Below are 20,021 nucleotides of genomic sequence, written 5' to 3'. Positions count from 1 at the left end.
CATAAATTTTTATATATTTATAACTTCAGTATTGACAGAATTCATGCTCCTACAGCGAAGATTTATAGCACTGCTTGTCCTTGTTGTCTGTTCTATTGCTGTAAACAAAAAAGAGCTAGGGACGTATCTTAGGTTAAAATGTAATAGTTTCGTTGTAAGAACTGTAATGAACTTGAGAATAAGTTGTTTGATCTCAATAATTTAATGGTACATTGTAAAATGGTGGAAGGAAGAATGATATTTAATACAAGTCTGTGCTATTATGCATTTTTAAAAAATCACCCCTCTCTTCTGTTGCAGGAATATGAGGCCTTAACCAAACAACCAGCTTGCAATCCAGATGTTTGGGTGAACCTTGCCTGTACGTACTTCTTTCTGGGGATGTATACGCAAGCTGAACAAGCAGCCTTGAAAGGTGAGATGTATGTCTCTGAAGGAGAGGACTACTTGTTGACTTGAACACTTAAAGTGATTTCCAGAGAAAGTATTCAATGCTTTTTTCTTTGTAGGAATAAAGGATGCTTTTGAGCAAAGTTTTTTGGATTTGGGTTTTTTGTTTGGGGTTGTTTTTTTTTTTTTCATTTAACAGGAGAGTCATGATGCAGTTTGCTTCCTAAAAATACCTTTGGCAGGTGGAGCACCTGGAACTGAAAGAAGCATTTGGAAAATAATTTCTCTTATTAATTTCTAAATACAAAATCCAGCATATGCTGACCAGCAACAAAAAGTTACTTTTCTTTTGACTGATTCCATGTCTCGGAGCCCGTGCAGATGAAGCTAATTAGGCTAGTGAAATTATCAGAAAATAAGATTCTGAGAGAGTTCATTATTCTCCTTGATGTGGACAAGAACTCTGTTTACGTAGTTTGAGTGACTCAGTAGGTGGTCTTGGGTCTTGTTGCCTTATAAGTCAGATATTAGGTATCTGATTCTTCAAGGCGTGGAGTTCACCGCAGTCACATTGTTACAATTCTACTTTAATCTGAACACGCATGGGATCATTTAAAGAAGAGGAATGGAAATTAGATTCCAAGGCAATTTTTACTGCCTAAAAATGTTTCTGCAGTTTAATTTTGTTACCTATCACTTTCTCTTTATCTTAGTGATTTATATAGTATCCCATAACCATAGTATCTCAGAGCTTTCTAAGTAGAATTAACAGTAGTGATGTCCTCAGTCAGCTTCTGACTCTTGCCTTTTTAGGATAAAACTTTTATTGAAGTATGGGTTTTCTCTTTTTTTTTCTTTCTTTAGTCTTCTAGTCTTGGGCTGAAAATAGAGTAGGGAGAAAACAGTTGTGTACTTTCTGCTACTGTGGAGGAGTGCCTTCAAAAAAGACAGTTTTGTAGTATTTTTTAGAAATAATTAGATTCTCGTATCCCTTTAAAATCCTCTGAAAGATCATGCTGAGCTCGAATCCCACAACTGGAAATGTTTTGTTTCCAACTGTAAAAAGTTTCATGCAGTGCTTTGTGATTGTTTGAGAGGTGCATAAATTTCTAATATTCATTAGAATATTCATTATTAAATAATAATTTAATCTTTAATGTACCACAAATCTGAGCTTTGGACATTAGAATCTAGGACTTGAACTGGAAACTAAAAATAATTGGGTAGTAGAGCCTGTGGTGTCACTTCGACCTAAACCATGGAGGAAGCAAGCAGCTGCATCCTGTACCAGTTGGAGTCATTGTCATCAGCTTCACATCATGTGAATTACCGTAACCCATTCTAGAGATGACAAATACACAGCTGGGCATGCACCGTTATTAACTGTGAGCTGGAAATGAGGGAAGGTTAATTTTTTCATGCCCCTTCAGATTAGTTCATAGTAGCCTGCTGAGTGGCAGGGTAGGGGGTGTGGTTAGTGGTACTCGGGTGCTGAACGAAAGGGCAGGAATATTAAGAAAGGAGCGCAAGACGTAGGGAATATTGCTGAGGGAGGGAACAGAGAATAACTGAGTGCTCACGCTAGTAATATCAGTTCCTGATTTTATGTAATTGTTTAAGAAGGACAGCATGTCAGGTTTTATAGTGAGGTGCTAAACTTTTCTTGTGGGTACTGTAATACTGGTGATTTCTGGCTATTTAAGCTTGGTGGGGAGGCAGTCACAGCTGAAGATTTGTACTTGTCCTTTCTCCATTGAAGGCTTCCAAGTGTTGTATATTCCCCTTTCCTTTTCCCATCATTTCAGTCTTTCTTACATTGAGGTTGAACCATTTTATTTTCGCTCAAGACAGATCCTCTTTTAGGTTTTTTTAACATCTTAGGATTGCATCAGTGATGGCTGTTTGCAATATGTTATTGACAGCTGAGACCATAACATCTTATGATCTCTTCCATGGTTTTGCAAAGATCCTGAAGAAGCAAAATATTTCATTGGATATAGACACAACAGGTGAAGTCTCTAGAAGAACACCATTTATCCAGTACTGCTTTGAAGACTGCTGAAAAAATGATAGTCAGTGTTAGTGTTGGGCTGCTTACCATTGCTATTTTTGGGATTATTTTGCCTGAATTCTTGCATACTGCTTGCTGCTTATTGCTGCAGTTATGCTAGGCCCCTGAAAGTAGCATAGTACTTAAACAAATGACGGAGAAATAATTTATTTTCAGCTATAATTCTAAATTTCTACAGTGATGGAATCTCTGTGTGAAAGGGAACATAAATGTCAGCTACTTTTCCGGAGTAGATTTTCCACACAAACATGTGAATATCTAGAAATCAAATAGAAGTTCCTTCTTCCCATGTACTGTTGCTGTTGCTTAAGAAAATTATTGTTAACTGTCTGAGGAAAAATATGCAGGATACTTAAAAATTAGGAAATTAGCATTAAAAGCCATGAGGTAATTATTGCATTTCATACAAGGTATATAGTCTACAATCTGTTGTGGAGCAAGGTTTTATGCTTATTTTATAATAGATGTGAAGTGTTCTCTTAGCTTGTCGTTTCTTAATTAAAACTTCATGGTGCATTCTGTCAGGAAAAAATAAATCTGTATATCAAAAGTCATATAAACCAGAATTACTGCAAATATAACCTAAGAAGTAGAGCAAAAAGGCAATAAAGAAAAATCCTTCTTTGAAGGTTTTTCATTACAGTTGTACTTTATCTCCTCTAGGCTTTCTTCCAAATTCCTTTCAGATATTTCTGGCTTCTCCTTTTTCCCTGCTGTCCCCTTATATTACAGTTACTAATGTTCCTGGATCTGAGGTGAAGGTAGAGTTACTTCAAGTCAGCTACTGTTGTTTCATAGTCATCCCATAGTGAAGCTGCCAAGTGATGCTTTGTTTACTCCTTTTGCATCTGTCCTCTAGTACATTGGCTGAACATATGTTTTCCATGCTGTGTGCTAGCCCATCTAGTCTTGGGAGAATGAAGCTGAAAGTTTTCATCTTGGTTTAATAAATAATAATAAATTACTGTTTTTTAATTATAAAAACAAATAATCTTATGTCGCATTCCCAGTTCCTGTGCCTTGGAAAGGACAAGGACCAGAAACTCAGCCTGGCACACTTGCACAGCGATCCTGGCAACTGATCCTAGTGTTTAGAAGCCTGCATAGTGCTCTCAGAAGCCGTTGGCTAGCACTGTATTAAGAAAAACACAAGAACTAACAGTTCTTTTAAACCACAAAATATGCACATTAGTGGGACTGCAGTTAAATCTGTTATGAAAAACAGTCTTTTTAGGATAAATGGAATTTTACAATTAAATTTAAGATTCATGCATAGACAGGGTTGTGTTGCTGAACCAGTCATTAAAGTTCTTTCCCTCCCCCCCCTGCCTTTTTTTCCTCCCTTCTAATTTTTGATGGGCAAAGCTTTGTAATTACTTGTAATTACTTCTTCACAATTCTGCGTGTGTCAGATCTGAATGTGGTTTAACTGAGCAGAGACACTTCTCATTTCACAGCCTATACTGGAAGGAGCAATATTGTACAAAGGCAGAACAGAGATGGATTAGTAAGAACAATGACATTTTCTAAACCAGTTTTGCTTATGATTGTACGAATGTTTGCCAGGTGTCAGATAGTTGTCACCAGTGAAAATGTGCAGTTACAAGAAGGCATGGAAAACTTGCTGGGTTTTCTCTTTCTTTAGACTGCATGTTTACCTACATGCAAAATTATCTGCTTTCTGCTTGTACTGTATTTCTTGAGAACAGTAGTTCATTTTCTTGCATTTTAGCTGTGGTTTTGAACCAGCAGAGTTTGATATATGGAACTTTCAAAGTGCACAAGTGAAAATATCAATTTATACATATTTACACTTTAAAAACTACTAACCTTATCTTCTTGTTTTGCTTTTTAAAGTATAGTGGAAGCTACAGAACAGGAATAATTGATAGTTTTTTGGTTTGATGATCTTTAGCTTACTGTGCTTAGTTAGGCATGACTGAAATGAAATGTGTATATATTGCAAGTAACTGAACATAGCTGAACTGGCTTTTAAGTATTTTGGGAATGGGAAAATTTCAGTGAATGTCCTCTGTAAATTTCATTCATGAAAATTCTGAACAGTTGAGCTATTCAAGTGTATGTAAGCGTGAACCTCGCTGTTGGACCACATTTTTTCCGAACATTTTTCCCATACCCTTGCATTTTCCCTCCACCAGTGAGACTGTGGTTCTGAGGCACAGAGGGCTTCATTCAGCTACTATATTCAGGTGAGCAGGGCGTTGTTTCTCAGGGACAGGAGAATAAGGTTTCCTCTGGTCATATTTTCTGTGCTGTCAGGCTGGAACCTTCTCAGCACTGTTCCATTCCTACCAGCTCCTGCTATATATGTTTAAGATGTGTTCTATGTCTGTTAATGTGTGAAGTGCTGCTATAGCATATGCATTATGTCTGCTAGATGGGATTTGTTAATCCATTTGTTAATGGATGCATGACTAGCATTGCCTTGCACTCTTACGAGAGGGCACAAATGCCACATTGTCCATGACTCTATTTCACCATCTTTTTACTGCCTGTGGCAGCAATATGGAACCCACCAAGAGTCTGGGCTGCCATTTCTAGTGAGCTTAACTTTTTGTTTAATAATTAGGGAAGATAACTGTCTTCACTCTTATTGTAGCTGTTTATTATATTTTAACAAATAATTCACTAGGTGCCTGTTCAGTGTCAGCACATAAAAATATACAGAACACTTTTAAGATCAATGTCAACTATGACTTTAGTGCCTGGAACATCAGCATGATCGTGACAAAAATTCTAGTGTAGGAATATCAATGTGTTTCCTAGCTGGAAAGAGATATATCCTATCCAGCTATCTCAGTGATGTCATCAGCACAAGGCCAATACTAGACCTGGAGCAGGGTCCAGTTTGTTGCCATGCAGCATTGTCATCATGTTTGTTATGATCCCTAGATTGTTTAGTACTGATTTAAAAAAAAAAAAAAAGTACAGTTGTCGTCTTGAGAAAGTAGGACAAGAAAAGAAGATTGTGCTTCCTTGTGGCATTAATGGATCAGTGACAATGAAATTTGGTAGCAGCAGAGAGTAACAAAAGAACAAGCCTAATGTCCCTTAAAAATCATTATCTCTGATGAGGCAGTTGTATCACTTCCTGCTCCAGTGATTGACAACAGCTTTATCCAATATTCATAACCAAATTCTTTCTGGAAACTAATCTGACCTTGTTCATATGTTTCCTTGTCTTCCTCAAAAAATGCATTTGGCACTTGGAGACAAGAAACTGCTGATATTGAATGTTTCCTTGGTTCTGCTTACTATATCGACAAGACTATATTTTGGGGGGTTTTGCCCCTCTCCTTCTCTGGCTGACATTAAGTAAAAGTGTCTTATTTTAAAGAATATAAAATGGATAATATCATGTAATATCTTATGAAGCAGGACATTTTTTCTCCCTCCACATATCCATGCACATCATTGGAACTCAGGTTTCATCTTTTGCCTGTTTTTAGGTGTAAAATAACATGGACTAACCCTCCAGCTTTTGCCAAGAAGTAAATAATAACTTTGATGTCAGATCAGATGCCAGGTTTGTGAGGGCAGCACTGCAGTCATTGGTTGACCAGTGAAACAAGAATTCCTCGGTTTAGGTTCTTGAGGGAGTATTGCTTGCAAGTCACAATTTTCACAGTGAAATTAATGCTAAAACCCACTCAAAAAAAAAAAAAAAAAAAAAAGTAGAAGAAACAAAACCTACTCAAAAAAAGAACATTGGTGTCTTTACCCATGGTACTGTGATTATACAATATGTTATTTTCCGTGTAAATCCCACAATCTGTCCTGCTTGTATTTTTGGAGTCTTTGATGACCAAATGTTTTGAATTGTGAAGGGTGGTTGTGGTTGGCTGCTTGAAGTTTCGCACAAAAGCACATGTGGGGTCCATGTGCAACCCTTCTAAACTTTGATATTGAAACCTATCAGTTAATGCTGGGGCACATGTGGAGTTACCACAGTATCATTGCTGAAAACATTTTAAAGAACATGCATTTAAATTAAGATACTCTAACTTTGTAACTCAATGGATGAAATAATTTCTAGAATGTACTATCGTGTCAGTTATACTACTACTGCTGCTTATACAATATTGATTGTAGATCAGAAAAACTTTTGCTCTCTAATAATTAGGCTAATGAGAATTCCCACATATATTGAAGACCATTTAGCATCTTACCAACTTGGTGCTCTGTTAGTAATACCTTGCAAGATGTTGTGGTTTTGTGAGACCTCTCTCATACTGCCTTTGCCTTTTGGGACTTCTCCGTTCTAGCAGTCCTTTAAAGATACAATTCACTGTCCTCTTTTTCTAGGAACATGGTTAAATAACACAGCTTGGGAAGGAGAAAAGGGGAGAAATAATTGCTGTGCCTATCAGAAGTAGGTGGACAGCCTTACACTGCTAACCTGATGAGGATGGCCTGGGTTTTGGCATTGTTCACTGTGTTACAAAGTTTTCCTACAATGTGTGGAGAAAGAGTAAGAAGGCTGGAAATCTCTCCCTAGATTGCTTTAAAAAAAAAAAAAAAAAAATCTAACTTATTACTAGAGAATTCCATCTTGGAGTGGGGGAGGGAAAAGGTTTTGGTGGTTTGAGCCCTCTTTCATGGTTTAGGATGTCAGAAGAATTATAGCCTTGTGTTACAGGCCATTGCTTTGCTAACTCTGCACTTTTGTGGCCTCATAAACACAGTAAGTAATTCTGCTTTTTGTAAAGATTCCATGTACATCCTTTTTGTGGAACATAGGTTGCCAGCTGGTTGGTCTGAGCAAGAATGAGAGTGCTCATTAACCGAGTAGGCTAAAGAAAATACAGGAAACAAGGGAAGGCTTTTTGGAAGATTGCTTGCAAAAGAAATTAATAGCTTTGTTGGATGAGGACCTTTGTCACTCTCAGTGAAGCACAAGGCTCTCTCTAGTGACTTAAAGCTCTACAGTTAACAATTTGTGTCATATGGAGCGAGTTAAATGGAATTCCTAATCCTGCTAGAGCAAAATTTCATGAACTTTAGTGGCTCTAGAAAGGACATGTCTCCCTTAAATCTCTCGCCATATCTTAGTTTGAATCTTATCTGCTCTGACTGCAGGATTCTTTCATGTGCCTTTTGTTCCTAAGGACAGAAGAAATATTAGAACTAAGTATAATATAATGTGCATATGTAACAAAATGGTAGCAGCAGTAGGTTTTGCAATAAACTGGAAGCTGACAAGACTCCTAGAATTATGAATCACAACTTACTTCAAATATGCCATATTGTAGACGGAGCCTTGATTATGAGTTTTTCTGTTGCTGCTTTTTATTTTATAAAAGATGCTGTGCTGTGTGTCACTTGTGCAAAAATAGAGTACTATCCAGAAGGCCCTGCAGGCAAATGATAGTGCAATTCATAAAAGTTTTAAAGCTCATGGAAGGCAGAGGCCAATTAAAAGTTATTTTCAACAGGGATTTCAAAAGAAATGGGCAAGGAATGAAGACAGGAAGCAGGAAGGCCTTTCAACCACTCTAAAATTGGTAGAACCCGCCCCGGGGCATGACCTGCAAAGAACTGTACTTGGGCTAGTTAATGAAAGGATATGCGTGCGTATATGTCTATTGAGAAAAGGTGCATGTATGTCTATTGAAAAATAAAATAGAGACACCCTCAGTTGTTTTTTGCAGCAATAGTTACTGAATTTTCCTTACAGCACCTAAGAGTCGTCTCCAGAACCGTTTACTCTTTCACCTGGCACATAAGGTATGATGTCTTTTCTTCACTCATGCTTTGTTTGTTTTCTTTTCAATTGGGTAATGTGTAATTTATGCTGGCAACCTGGCAGAATAATTAAAATGTCTGTGGTGGCAGGAGAACAAACGTTTTCCACAACCACCCTACTGTATTAAAATGTGGAGGAGAAAGTAAGTGTGAAAACATGATCTCAGAATAGATGCCCTCAGCATGTATCTGAGGAAAGTCTTACCACCTCACTTCACGTAAGTCATACAACAGCAACCTGGTGGTATTTTTGATCACAAGGAACCTGGGACTTGAACAGAGTCAGAAATGTGTAAGCCACTCTTTTTCTTTTTCTTTGAAGTGTACCAAGTTTTCCTGACTTTCAGCTGTCTTATACTTAGCAATTTGAGCAAAATGGTCTGTATGTTATTACTGATCCTCCCAAGTCATTCAGTAACCAAGAAGTAATATTGTTTATAGCATGAAATTTACTTTAATTTCAACAACAATTAAATGCTTATTTCACTTACCACACATAGCTATCTTCCCTTAAATTTGGGTTTGTACCATCCTGTGTTATACTTAACAAGTATTGTGCTACTGAAGAGTTTTGGGTGAAAGAAAGTATAAATCCTGAATGTTAGCTTTGATGTCAGATTCTCTTTGCTTAAATCTCTGTTAAGTTTAAGAGAGAAATCTTAAAACATTTTTGTAGTGGCACTGGCACTTACAGATGTCTGTGATAAAGAGAAGTTGGATAATTCCTAGTTCATGTAGTTAGCCTTTGGAAATAAAGGGTTTTACGAAACTATGAAGCCCATTGCCTTCAGTTCTGTTAAGCAACTTCTCTTGCCTTTGTATTGGCGTATCATTTTGTGACTGGCTTAAAGAAGGAGGAAAAGGATTTGAAGAAAACTGAGCAGACAGATGAAAAACAAATACATGAGATAGAATTTGTGTGTAAGAGAAATTCATAATTACTGTTGAATCAGCAGAACCAGCAAAGGGGGAAGCATTGGAATAAGTGATTTGAGTAGACTGATGAGGTGAATAGCCTCAACTTCCTATTGCAATACAAATATTACAGGTATGTTTAACTCTGATCCTTGTTTTTATCCTTGTGTGTGTGTTACGTGCTATACAGCAATGCTTTTAAAAATAGTTAAACAAACTGGAATTTTAAGGGGCTGATACAAGAGAATTTTTTAGTGCTGTAAAGAAGTCTTGTGAAAATTAGTGCTTGTGTGTTGGCAAGTCTTGCATTTTTCTGCTATCCAAGGGAAATAAGATTTGGATCTACAAACAGCAAAATTTCTGCTGGCTCAAATAATAAAAGTCAGATCTTGTGTTGCAAAATTCTGTTTGTGAAATAATTAATTCAGCTCTTCCCCTCTTATCCATCAAGGCATGTGACATGTAATTATGTCTAAATCACACCTTAAAGGAAAATGTGTACTTAGTTTTAGCCTCACATTTGCCTAGTTTCAACTGGTCTGCCTCTTTAATGTTTGGCTTTCTCCACTGGTCAAATTAACTTTAAAGTAACAGAGTTTTTCCAGATGTTTGTTATGAATCACCTGCTGTTTGCCAGCAAGGACAAAACTAATCCAGCTAATTAAAACGTTTTTCTTGCTGAACTCTTCTGAGAATGTGTCACACTCTTTTTAGTTCAGTGATGAGAAGAAACTGATGAGCTCTCACCAGAATCTGCAAGACATTACAGAAGATCAGCTTAGCTTGGCATCTATCCACTATATGCGGTCCCACTACCAAGAAGCTATTGATATCTACAAACGCATTCTTCTTGATAATCGGTGGGCATCTCTACTCTATTGCAGTGTCTCTGATACTGTTGGTATTTGAATTCCATTTAGTTGCTTAGTTTCTGAAAGTAGGAATTTTTCCCAATTACTATGTCCCTTTCTCACTGCAAAATGTGCACAAGTTGCAGCCCCCTCAGTTTTGTTCATGGCAAATCATTATTGAAAAATGCATATTTAAAAAGAAGTCTGCTGTCTGTTGCTTTCTTTTAGTGATATTTTCTTGTAATTCATTCCGAGATCCTTTTTTATTTTGCAGCTTTTTTCTTTTGAAATGATATATGGTTATGTACCTGCTTTGTCTTTCCCCCCCACACACACCTCTGATGGCCAGTCTGGTGACCCTTGCTTGTGATTATTGACTTCTCCTTCAGCTCTTAGCCTTTCTAAGAAGGGTTCGGGTTTTAGCTTTTATGTAGAGAGTTCCTTGCATTCCTTTAAGTCTGAAATTCTTTCCGTTTCTATTTATCCTGCTATGACACTTGTTGATAGGGGTTTTTTTTATCATTTTCTGCAAGTTCCTAGTTCAGAATTTAGCAAGGAACAAATTGAATTCTTAAGTGGCTGGAAGTATTGTTTACTAAAATAGAAACTGCTGTCCCAGAATACATAGCTATCTTTTGGAAGTATCTCTTCTTGAATACTTCAGAGAAAGCTGAAAGTCCATCATAATGTATATAAGTATGTCATGTAAGGCTTGGGGAAAAGATTTTAACTTCCAAGTCCTGTAGAAGCAATCACTCAAAGCTAAATGAGTAACCTTCATAACAATTATCCTTTTACTTACTGTTACCACAAATGTCTGTCTTATTTCTGAGTGTCGTTCTTCTGGCTTGATAGCTTGTAATGGCAAGGATTTTTTGAAATAATTGTACTTGGTATAAGATAATAAGATCCATTTAAAATATTTTCAAAGTTTTATGTGCATATTAAATGTCTTTGCATGTATTGCATAGAAAATCCTATTCTGCCAGGCCAAGTACAGTGCTCATGTTCTGTGCATTTCCTTAGTGTGAAGTTGCCACCATTTCCCAGATTTGCAAACCAACAGTTTTGTAGGTAATTCTTTAAAGCTTCAGTAGCTGCCGTTGAAAAAACTAATGTGAATCTGGATCTGTGCGATCTTATCTAACAAACTAGAGCTCTAAAGATACCTAATAAGCATTTCTCAGAAACCCCATTTTGATGTGCTTGTAAAAGATGTATAGACATGTGAGAGCTTTATCACTGATTTTAATGTTCTGTAGTATAACTATCTGCGATTTAAATGTTCTCTTTAATCCTCTTTCCTGCAGGGAATATCTGGCTCTGAATGTATATGTGGCCCTGTGCTATTACAAACTGGATTACTATGATGTATCACAGGAAGTGCTAGCTGTTTATCTTCAGCAAGTTCCTGACAGTACCATTGCTCTCAACCTTAAGGCTTGTAACCATTTCCGACTTTACAATGGGAAGGCTGCTGAGGTATCTATTGGACAGCCCTTCAGTTCACCTTTATTTTAGTTTAAGATTCCATACAGGTTTCTTTTTCCTTGTTATCTGTCTTAATCAGTAATTTTTATAATGGCCTTTATCTTGTCATTGTGTCCTTCTCTTAGGAATGTCACCCATTTCAATTTCCCTAGTATTAAGCCGTCTGTCCACATGTGTGCACGGTGGTCTTACAGTTTTCCCAGCCCACTTTTGACCTTGTGTCTATATGTATTATCCAATTGCTAAAATCATCACACAGAAGTAGGAAGGCAAAAATCTTCCAGTGATCCAACACCGGAAGATGGAGGTGTCTTTCTATCAGCTTTGGGGCTCATACAAAGCTCCATTTATCTTGTGTGCTTTTTTTGTTTTCGTTAAAATTTTGGAATATATGTAATTCCAGGCAGAACTCAAGAACTTGACGGACAGTGCCTCATTGTCTTTTGAGTTTGGCAAGGAGCTCATTAAGCACAATCTGGTGAGTAATGTATTTCTCAGATTTAATATGAACTTGACTCATTTGTAGAGCTTTTCTTGATGATTCATAAAATGGAATATTTTGGGAATTGCGGACCCAATTGAATCTCTGCTGCCATATAAGACCCATTCCAGAAATACTATCTGTATAATCAATGTCCCATCAAGTGTATTTTTTTCCCCTGGAATTTTTCCCTGTCAGTTTGAGACTGTGTCAAGAAAATAATAATGCTGTTGCTTTTACCCCTGAAGGCATATTAAAGTAATTTATGTCCTGTAAGAATACCTTTGCAAGATATTTTGTGGAGCCCAGTCAATAAGGACACTGTAGAAAAAAAGTCAGAATGCATGACCCTGAACTCTTATTTAGAACGACAACAATGTCAGTGGAATTAAGATAACTTGGAAAAATGGTCTTAATCCAAAAAGTACTAAACAAGGAGTTCATAGGGAAAAAGATGCTGATAAAAGCCAAAATACTTGTGTGTTCTGCAGTAAAAGAGTCAGTAATCACCTGTTAATTTTCCCTGCAGTGGTGTTATTTCTTTGCTGAACCAGCAGTGACAGTAGATTGCTCTTATTTAATGATGGACAGTTGCTTGCTTTGTCGTTTTTCAAGAGCAATCACAACAAGCTAACACTTTTTTCCCCAAGAGTTAAAACTGCTTTCAAACCAGGCTTCTGTAAATTAACATTCTTTATTTTGAATGTTGGTCTTTTGCCAGTGGCTTATTGAATAAGTATATTAGATTTTGTTGGAGGAACTGTCATGGGAAACAAGTGTAAAGAATCGACTGCTCCTGATCATTTTAGGATCCTGTGGCATTCTAAATAAAATGTAGAGTTGTTAGCCTATTTTTTCTCATATGAAAACATCAGAAGCAAATTGTAATTCTGTATGTGTTCCCCTCACTCTTGTCTCAGACCGTATTATTCTTTAAAATCTTTGATATATAATGTATCGCTGCTTTAAGCTGCTAAAAGCTGAAATAAGTTAATCTTTACTGATGGATTAAATACTTCATATTCTTCAGAATCAATTTGTCACACGTTGTAATTCTATAGTTATATAAAAGCAGCAATTATGCTAATCCTAGTGCCACTGACCTTTTCCTACTGTTAGTATAGGAATTTAAGGATGAATTTCCTTGAATTAAGAGATCATAGACAAGATTTTGATACGCAGTTATCAATATGCTGCTTTTCTTTGCAGGTGGTGTTCCGAGGAGGAGAAGGGGCTTTGCAGGTCCTGCCTCCTCTGGTTGATGTTATTCCTGAGGCAAGACTGAATCTTGTGATTTACTATCTCCGGCAAGGTAAATACACCTTCCTCTGGCTCTTTCATAGCTTCAGGGATGACATTCATTCATCTGATCTCAACTGACTATTCCATGAAATGCTTTTTTTTCTTTGCAGTAAAATGTAATTTATTTCATTTTCTGTTCCTCTGGAAAATAGTGATGTAAGAGTTCCCATGGCTTGCAGAGAAGGGCTTAAATTGTGTGCCGTCAAATAAATTTACTTTAGCAGAGTATTGGAAGTTCTTGGGTTGTGTGAGATGGCTTTGGGGATGGTGGTGTTTATATGTTTATAGTGAGAGGACCTCTCCTCTGCCTGAATATATGAGAATGGTAGGCCTATGTCCTATGTAAATACGGCACAAACATTTCTGTAAATACGGCACAAACAGATTATGAGCCAAAGTGACTGTGAACAAGGCTGCAGTTTGTGAACAATACATTTCATTCCAAATCTACTTTACAACTCTTAAAGAATTCAGGTAGGTAGCCAGAATCAGTTGGAAAGAATTTTCTACTGTTTCTCTCCTTAGTTGGCCGACTCCTTTGAATTTTATCTGAGTTTAGTTTCAGAGCCATTCCTATTCTCCCATTGTGTTCCTTTATTCAACAGTGGGTTGACTGGCTGAGTGATGAGTTAACTGCAGTCATCTAACACAAGGTGATGTGATGATTGCTTTTCCATCCATTGCTTCATTATAAGCCTTGTATTTTGTCACTTTTTAAAGTTGACAAAATAGGTTTAGATGACCAGAGCATCTGAAAGCAGAATAATGTCTTTTTTTACTTTTTAAATAAATGAAGTCCATGCCTGCGATTTTTTTTTTTTTTTTTTTTTCCAAAATGTTGCAAAACTACCAGGAAAAAAAGGAGATATATTCTGCTGGCAGAAGTAAGTCACACCAACTATATATTCTCTGCATCCCAATAAGTTCATCAGAGAATCTAAGCATATGTAAACACAGTACATTGAAAAGCTCTGTGAGGTTTTTGTAATGTGATTGACTTGGACTTTCAGATACTGATTCTGAGGAACATTTTTATGATTTGTAATCAACAAGGTTGGTGAGATTTAATCTTTGTAGTTGGAATAAGTTCTCTTTAGTGCTCGGTTGTATCCAGGACTGCTTCTTTTGTCTGCGTGTGCAATTGAAACACTGCCTCATTGTTTCAGTTCAACTCGGACTGTGACAAATTTTAGAATATCCCACTACTGATGACTATTAGTGGTTACAGAAATTGTTATTGTGGCTAATACTGTGCAATAAAATCTCACTAATCTGACTTTGCTAATCTGCAAACATCAGTCTTCACAAAATATGGCAATTCTATCCCTATTTTGTTTTATTTGATACTAGAGAATGACAATAAGGTTATTTAAATTTCATATGAGGTTATTTAAATTTCATCATGGTTGTAAATTCGGTATACGTTCTCAAGTAAATTCAAATGGTCACAATTGTATGTTATTAAAAGTACATTATCACCTGCCTTTTATTGTATAAATTTATAGAGTTCTAGGTAAATAACAGAATCACATTATTAGTGAGAAGGGACCTCTGGAGATCTCTAGCACAACATTTTATTCAAGGCAAGTCCAAGATCAGGTTGCTTAGAGCCTTGTCTAGTCTATGCATCTAGTCAGAACTTCCTCTGTTCCACCTTGTGTCCACTGCTTTTCATCTCACCCTGTGGAATCTGTCTCCATCTTCTCTGTATCCTCCCATTAGTTAGTTGTAGACAGTTCTCCTCTGACAGCTAAGCAAATGCAGTTCTCTCAATCTCTCCTCAGCCCCCTACCTGCCTTGGGAGCCCTTGGGTATGCTCACTCCAGTATTTCAATGTCTGTCTTGATCGAGGGATCCCAAAATTGGACACAGTACTCCAGGTGCAATCTCACAAGTGCCAAATAGAGAAGAATCCTTTCCCTTGCCCTATGGCTACATTCTGCTAATATGATCCAGTGTGCAGTTGGCCTCCTTTGCTGCAAGGGTGCACTGTCTGTCAGGACCCCCAGGCTGCCTTTTAGCCAGTCAGCCCCCTGCCTGTCATGTTGCTTAGGACTGTTTCAAACCAAGCAAGATGCAGGACTTGCATTTTGCCTCCATTGAACTTAATGAGATTTCTTTCAGCCCATTTTTTTCAGCCTGTTGAGCTGCTTCTCAATAGCTGGGAGCTTTCTCCCCCATCTTTTATCATCTGCGAACTTGCTGAGAGTACTCTCTATCCTATCATCTGGGTCATTAATAAAAGACATTCAACAGTATCAATCCCTGGAGGATTCAATTAGTAATGAGCCACCAGTTGGATTTTGTACAACTGATCACTGTCCTTTGGTAGTCCAGCCAGTTTTCCATCCCCTTATGTTACTTAGCCAGTCCTATCTCTCAAGTTTGGCTATGACAAAGATATAAGAGACCATGTCAAAGACCTTGCTAAAGTCAAGGTATACAGCATCCACTACTATTCCCTTACCCATACAACCAGTCATCCATTGGGTTAGTCAGTACACTTTGGCATTGGTAAATCTATGCCTGCTGTTCCCAGCCACCTTTCTGTCCAGTATTATTGTTGTCAATATCACTATAGGTAATATTGGTATTCTTACCAATTATCTTGGCCAATAATATTGTTAATAATAATACATGTTTCAAATTTAGTTCTACTTACACAGAAGCAAAGTACATCATCTGCATCACTTAAAGATCAGTCTTGTTTACTCATTTGCTGTCAACCTTGCAGTAATTTTCATTAGTTAGGTTCTGTTCTTCACTGTGGTATACAAATGACTTGCATAATGACAGAGGCCAAGGGGAATTAGGTTTAAAACCTCTTTCCTGGTTAGGCTAAGTTTCCATTTTAAAGTCTTGCGAGTGTAGCAGCATCAGTTAAGAATGTGAGAAATCATTACTTCTAATGACTACAGCTGTCTCTCCAAAACTTACAAGGTCTCCGATAAAGGTAGGCTTGTGTTAAGACATGCTCTGAACTGGAGTGACTGAAGCACAAACATGCATCCCATTTTTTTCAACTCTTTAAGGTAGTGACTTTTAACAGGGTTGGGGCCAGGTATCCAGTTGTAATCTGCTCCAGTGAGATTTGCTAGAGGCTTCTGCTGGAGTCTGAAGAGCATAGTTCTTTGTTGATGGTCTACACTGATGAAAACAAGGACTGCTGTCATTTCTTTTTTTGTTGTTGTTGTTGGTAGGCTGAGCTAGCCAAATATAACAAAAAAACTATTTCCATTTAAAAAAAAAAAAGTGATATCTTTTGGCTAGTCTAGCACCTTGTGCTGGCTTACTACATGACTGCTTAAGGGAATGGGTAGGAAAGCAGAGGCATTGGATGGGAGCCTGGCAGCTCCAATATATATTGCCTTAAGTCACCCTGGAGTACTGTCCATACAGTGTATGGATGGTATGTACTAGCAAAAAAAGTTTTGTTTGGTAAGGCTTGTTCTTATGGGCAGCTGGTATAATGCTGTATTAACAAAATTTTGCCAGTAAAAAGGGCGTCTTCACTAGGTTGGTTTATGAAGCCGACTGTAGTGCCAACATCTTTTTTTGATTTAGGTGAATTTTAGGATCTTTTCAGTTTACTTATTTCTTGGGTAGGAAGGAAATTGTTTATTGACTTTAAACTTTACATTTAAACTTCTATACCAGTGGTTGCTTTTTGCTTGTTAGAATTAGGGTCAGCTAAGAGCTGCTGGATTGATTTTGAAATATTGATAAGGAAAAGATGAAATTTCCCTTCAGAATCATGTTACCCTATCCTCCTTGAGCAGTAAATAAATATGAGAAAAGAAAAGACAGAAAGATGATGGATTTATTATCTTGACCTTGTACTGTTGAGAAGGCAGCCACTGGATTATGAACAAGGAGGCCAAGTCATCTCTACTAGGAAAACTGTAGTAATAAAGAAGCTATTACTCACTCCATGTTTGTTATTTGAGTTCTAGAAAACCATCACCATTGTGATATAAATTCACAATGATTTATAGTTACCTTTCTCCTCCTGTCTGAATGCTTTATTTCTTAGTCTATGACTATTGGGGAATGTTGTAGAGGATGAGTGACTTGTTCTAATACAGTGTGCTATGGGTTGTCATGCATTCTAACGTATGGTATTTCAGATGATGTGCAGGAGGCTTATAACCTGATTAAGGACCTGGAACCTACAGCTCCACAGGTAATTGCAAACTGATGTCATGGTCCATAAAGACGGAGGTTATAAATTGTTAGGAAATCTGCCACATACAAAACTGGTATCCTGAGGTATCCTTGCCCCATTATCACTTTTAAAACTCTTGTGTTTTCCATCTTTTTATCAACAATAGATTTAATGTGCATGCATGAAGTATTACATATGAGCATACATGAGCACTTAGCATGTTTATTGCCGTACCACCTGGAGTCAATAAGAATACAGCTCTATTGCGTGCAGACTTGATTCTAGTGAGCTGACCATTAGTGCATAGATAAAAGCCCTCTTCCAACTACAGCTACTTGTCATTTCTGCCCAGGTGATGGTTACCATCCCACAGATCTATTAGCTCAGATGCTCATGTGGTTTGTCCTGAAGCCATTTCAATAAAAATGAGCTAGATTAGATTAAACAGTTTAAATAATAGGTCTTTTCTAATTCCATCTCACTTTGGCTGCAGTGAGTGAAAACTGCAGTGTCCCTTGGCTGCTACTGTAATTTTCTTTTGTGGCTGTTCCAACATCTTTAGTCTCTGATTTATTCCTCTTTGCAGTTTATTTTCCAAAGGTCACATAGCTGGGCATGAAAGGGACCTTTCATGAGTCTGTGTGAGGATTAGATGGAAGGAGGGAAAAGGAAAACCTCGAGAACACAGATCCGGTGATTTTGTGCTGAAGGGTGTCTTCTGCTGTTGCTTTTCACTTCTCCTTGCATTTTTTAGTACAGCAAGACTTACTTGAACAGTTTTCTGCAGCTATTGGTCCTTTAGCCTCCATTTTCCCCATATACATGCCTAATATAAATAACATGATATCATTCTTGATCACATTTTGAAATGAAAATCTTTTGTGCTTTTTTTCCATTTTCTCACTCACACTTGGAAGGAACTCCCCTCTAAGACTTGCAAAACTACTTGTATATCCTCCTTCAGTTCTCAAATTTCTTCTTTGTCATGACGTCTATAGGATAATAATTTGGCATCTGTAAGAGAGTTGGTATGCTAAAATGATTACTTAGCGTGCTGGCTAGTACTCTCAGATTGTTTCTTGCACTCCATTGTTGGTCTGTGTACATGTCTCTTTCTCTTTTTGCATGTTTACATTTGTAACAGGGCTGTCCTGGTTTATCAGGAGTACCTACTAAAACAGGTTTAGAGCCATAACTCTTAATTATAAGACAAATTAATAAGACAAATGAGTCTGTTACATACTGAGAAAATCTTGCTCGGAGAAGAATTAAACTACAGTGATATCTCAGTAGAGATTACAGGATACTCTACTCCTACTCCTAATTTCAGTAGAGTAACATGACCACAGAGCACAAACCTCTTGACATTTTTGCCCTAATGAGAAACGCTATGCATTTTGGAGCAAGGGTGGTAGTGGTTATGGTTAACCAATGTGCATACTTGAAGTGGGATCTGTGCATTAATATAACAATATTGCACTTGATTATTGGTCATATGATGGTGAAGAGGGCATGATAGTATGTTATGGTGTTCCTTCTGGTGCATCGTCTTTGAGCATAAGACTTACCAGAAAACACACTACCCCTTTGCATCCCACATATTTAACAGAAGTGATTAGCTAGCAAGTAGAATGGATTTGGGGGGGGGTAACTTTGTACTATTGTGCTGAAGCACTATCATAGTAACCAGCTACCTATTAAACTGAGTTGAGATAGGGTTGAATTTAGGAAGAAAATAATGTGCACGTAGGCTCTTACGTGTCTCCTGAAATCTTCACGTTGTCTCCTCTGATCCTTTTTACCTTTTTTTTTTCCAGGAGTACATCCTCAAAGGAGTGGTAAATGCAGCACTTGGACAAGAAATGGGCTCGGTGAGTGAAGCCCATGAGGTTCTCCAGCTTCTCCAACAGTAGAATGTGAACAGATCTGTAGGGACTGGAATGGAGTGAAAGAGGCAGTCATTTCTCATTTAAACTGCAGGATCTTTGAGTCTCTTAGTCTTCTGTACAGTACTCAGTCCAGAATGAGTGCGATGCAAATCTCTGTTGCTAGTCCTGACAATAAATCAAGCTGAATTTGGCTTCTCTGTCCTGCTTCCAAAAAAACTGTTTGCTTTCTACAGTGTTCTTGTGTATCTAGGCACATACAGTGGCACATTTACCTTTTCTGTTCTTACTTCAGCGCTGGTTTGTCTGTTAGTTCCTCCCCATCTGTTCCTCAGAGCATATTTTCACTGTATAATGTAGCATCAACTCTGGAACTCATGTTGGATTTCCCCCCCCCCTCTCCCAGAGAGATCATCTGAAAATTGCTCAGCAGTTCTTCCAGTTGGTGGGTGAATCAGCCAGCGAATGTGGTATGTTTGAAATGTTCTTTCTCGATTATGTAATCCTTCTTACAATATCCAAATATATACCATCGTATCTTTGTCTAACTGCTGACTGTTAGCATGACTATTGCTAGGCATTTTGTTGCTATAGTATGAGTAACAGAAAGTCTAATTTGCAAGTTTTAATTAGAAGCTCAATTGATTCCAAACCTTACTATATGAATTTGGCTGGAAAAGAGGCTGTACTGCAAACTGCTAGT

At 37.5% G+C, this 20,021-nt stretch overlaps 1 protein-coding gene across 1 annotated transcript; it reads left to right on the top strand.

The window, feature by feature from the left end:
* Positions 1–219: 219 nt before the first annotated feature.
* On the top strand, positions 220–19,788 carry TTC26 (tetratricopeptide repeat domain 26; the record flags this gene model as incomplete). Its single annotated transcript, XM_009585550.1, has 9 exons — positions 220–415; positions 8,160–8,209; positions 9,857–10,002; positions 11,304–11,475; positions 11,888–11,962; positions 13,175–13,277; positions 17,395–17,450; positions 19,250–19,303; positions 19,725–19,788. Coding segments are annotated over exons 1-9 (916 nt in total), but the record flags the coding sequence as incomplete, so codon positions are not given.
* Between the last annotated feature and the right edge of the window lie 233 nt (positions 19,789–20,021).

Source organism: Fulmarus glacialis, unplaced genomic scaffold (assembly GCF_000690835.1).
Source record: "Fulmarus glacialis isolate BGI_N327 unplaced genomic scaffold, ASM69083v1 Scaffold18769, whole genome shotgun sequence".
NCBI classification, from domain to species: Eukaryota; Metazoa; Chordata; class Aves; order Procellariiformes; family Procellariidae; genus Fulmarus; species Fulmarus glacialis.
This window is presented reverse-complemented; position numbering and strand designations above follow the sequence as displayed.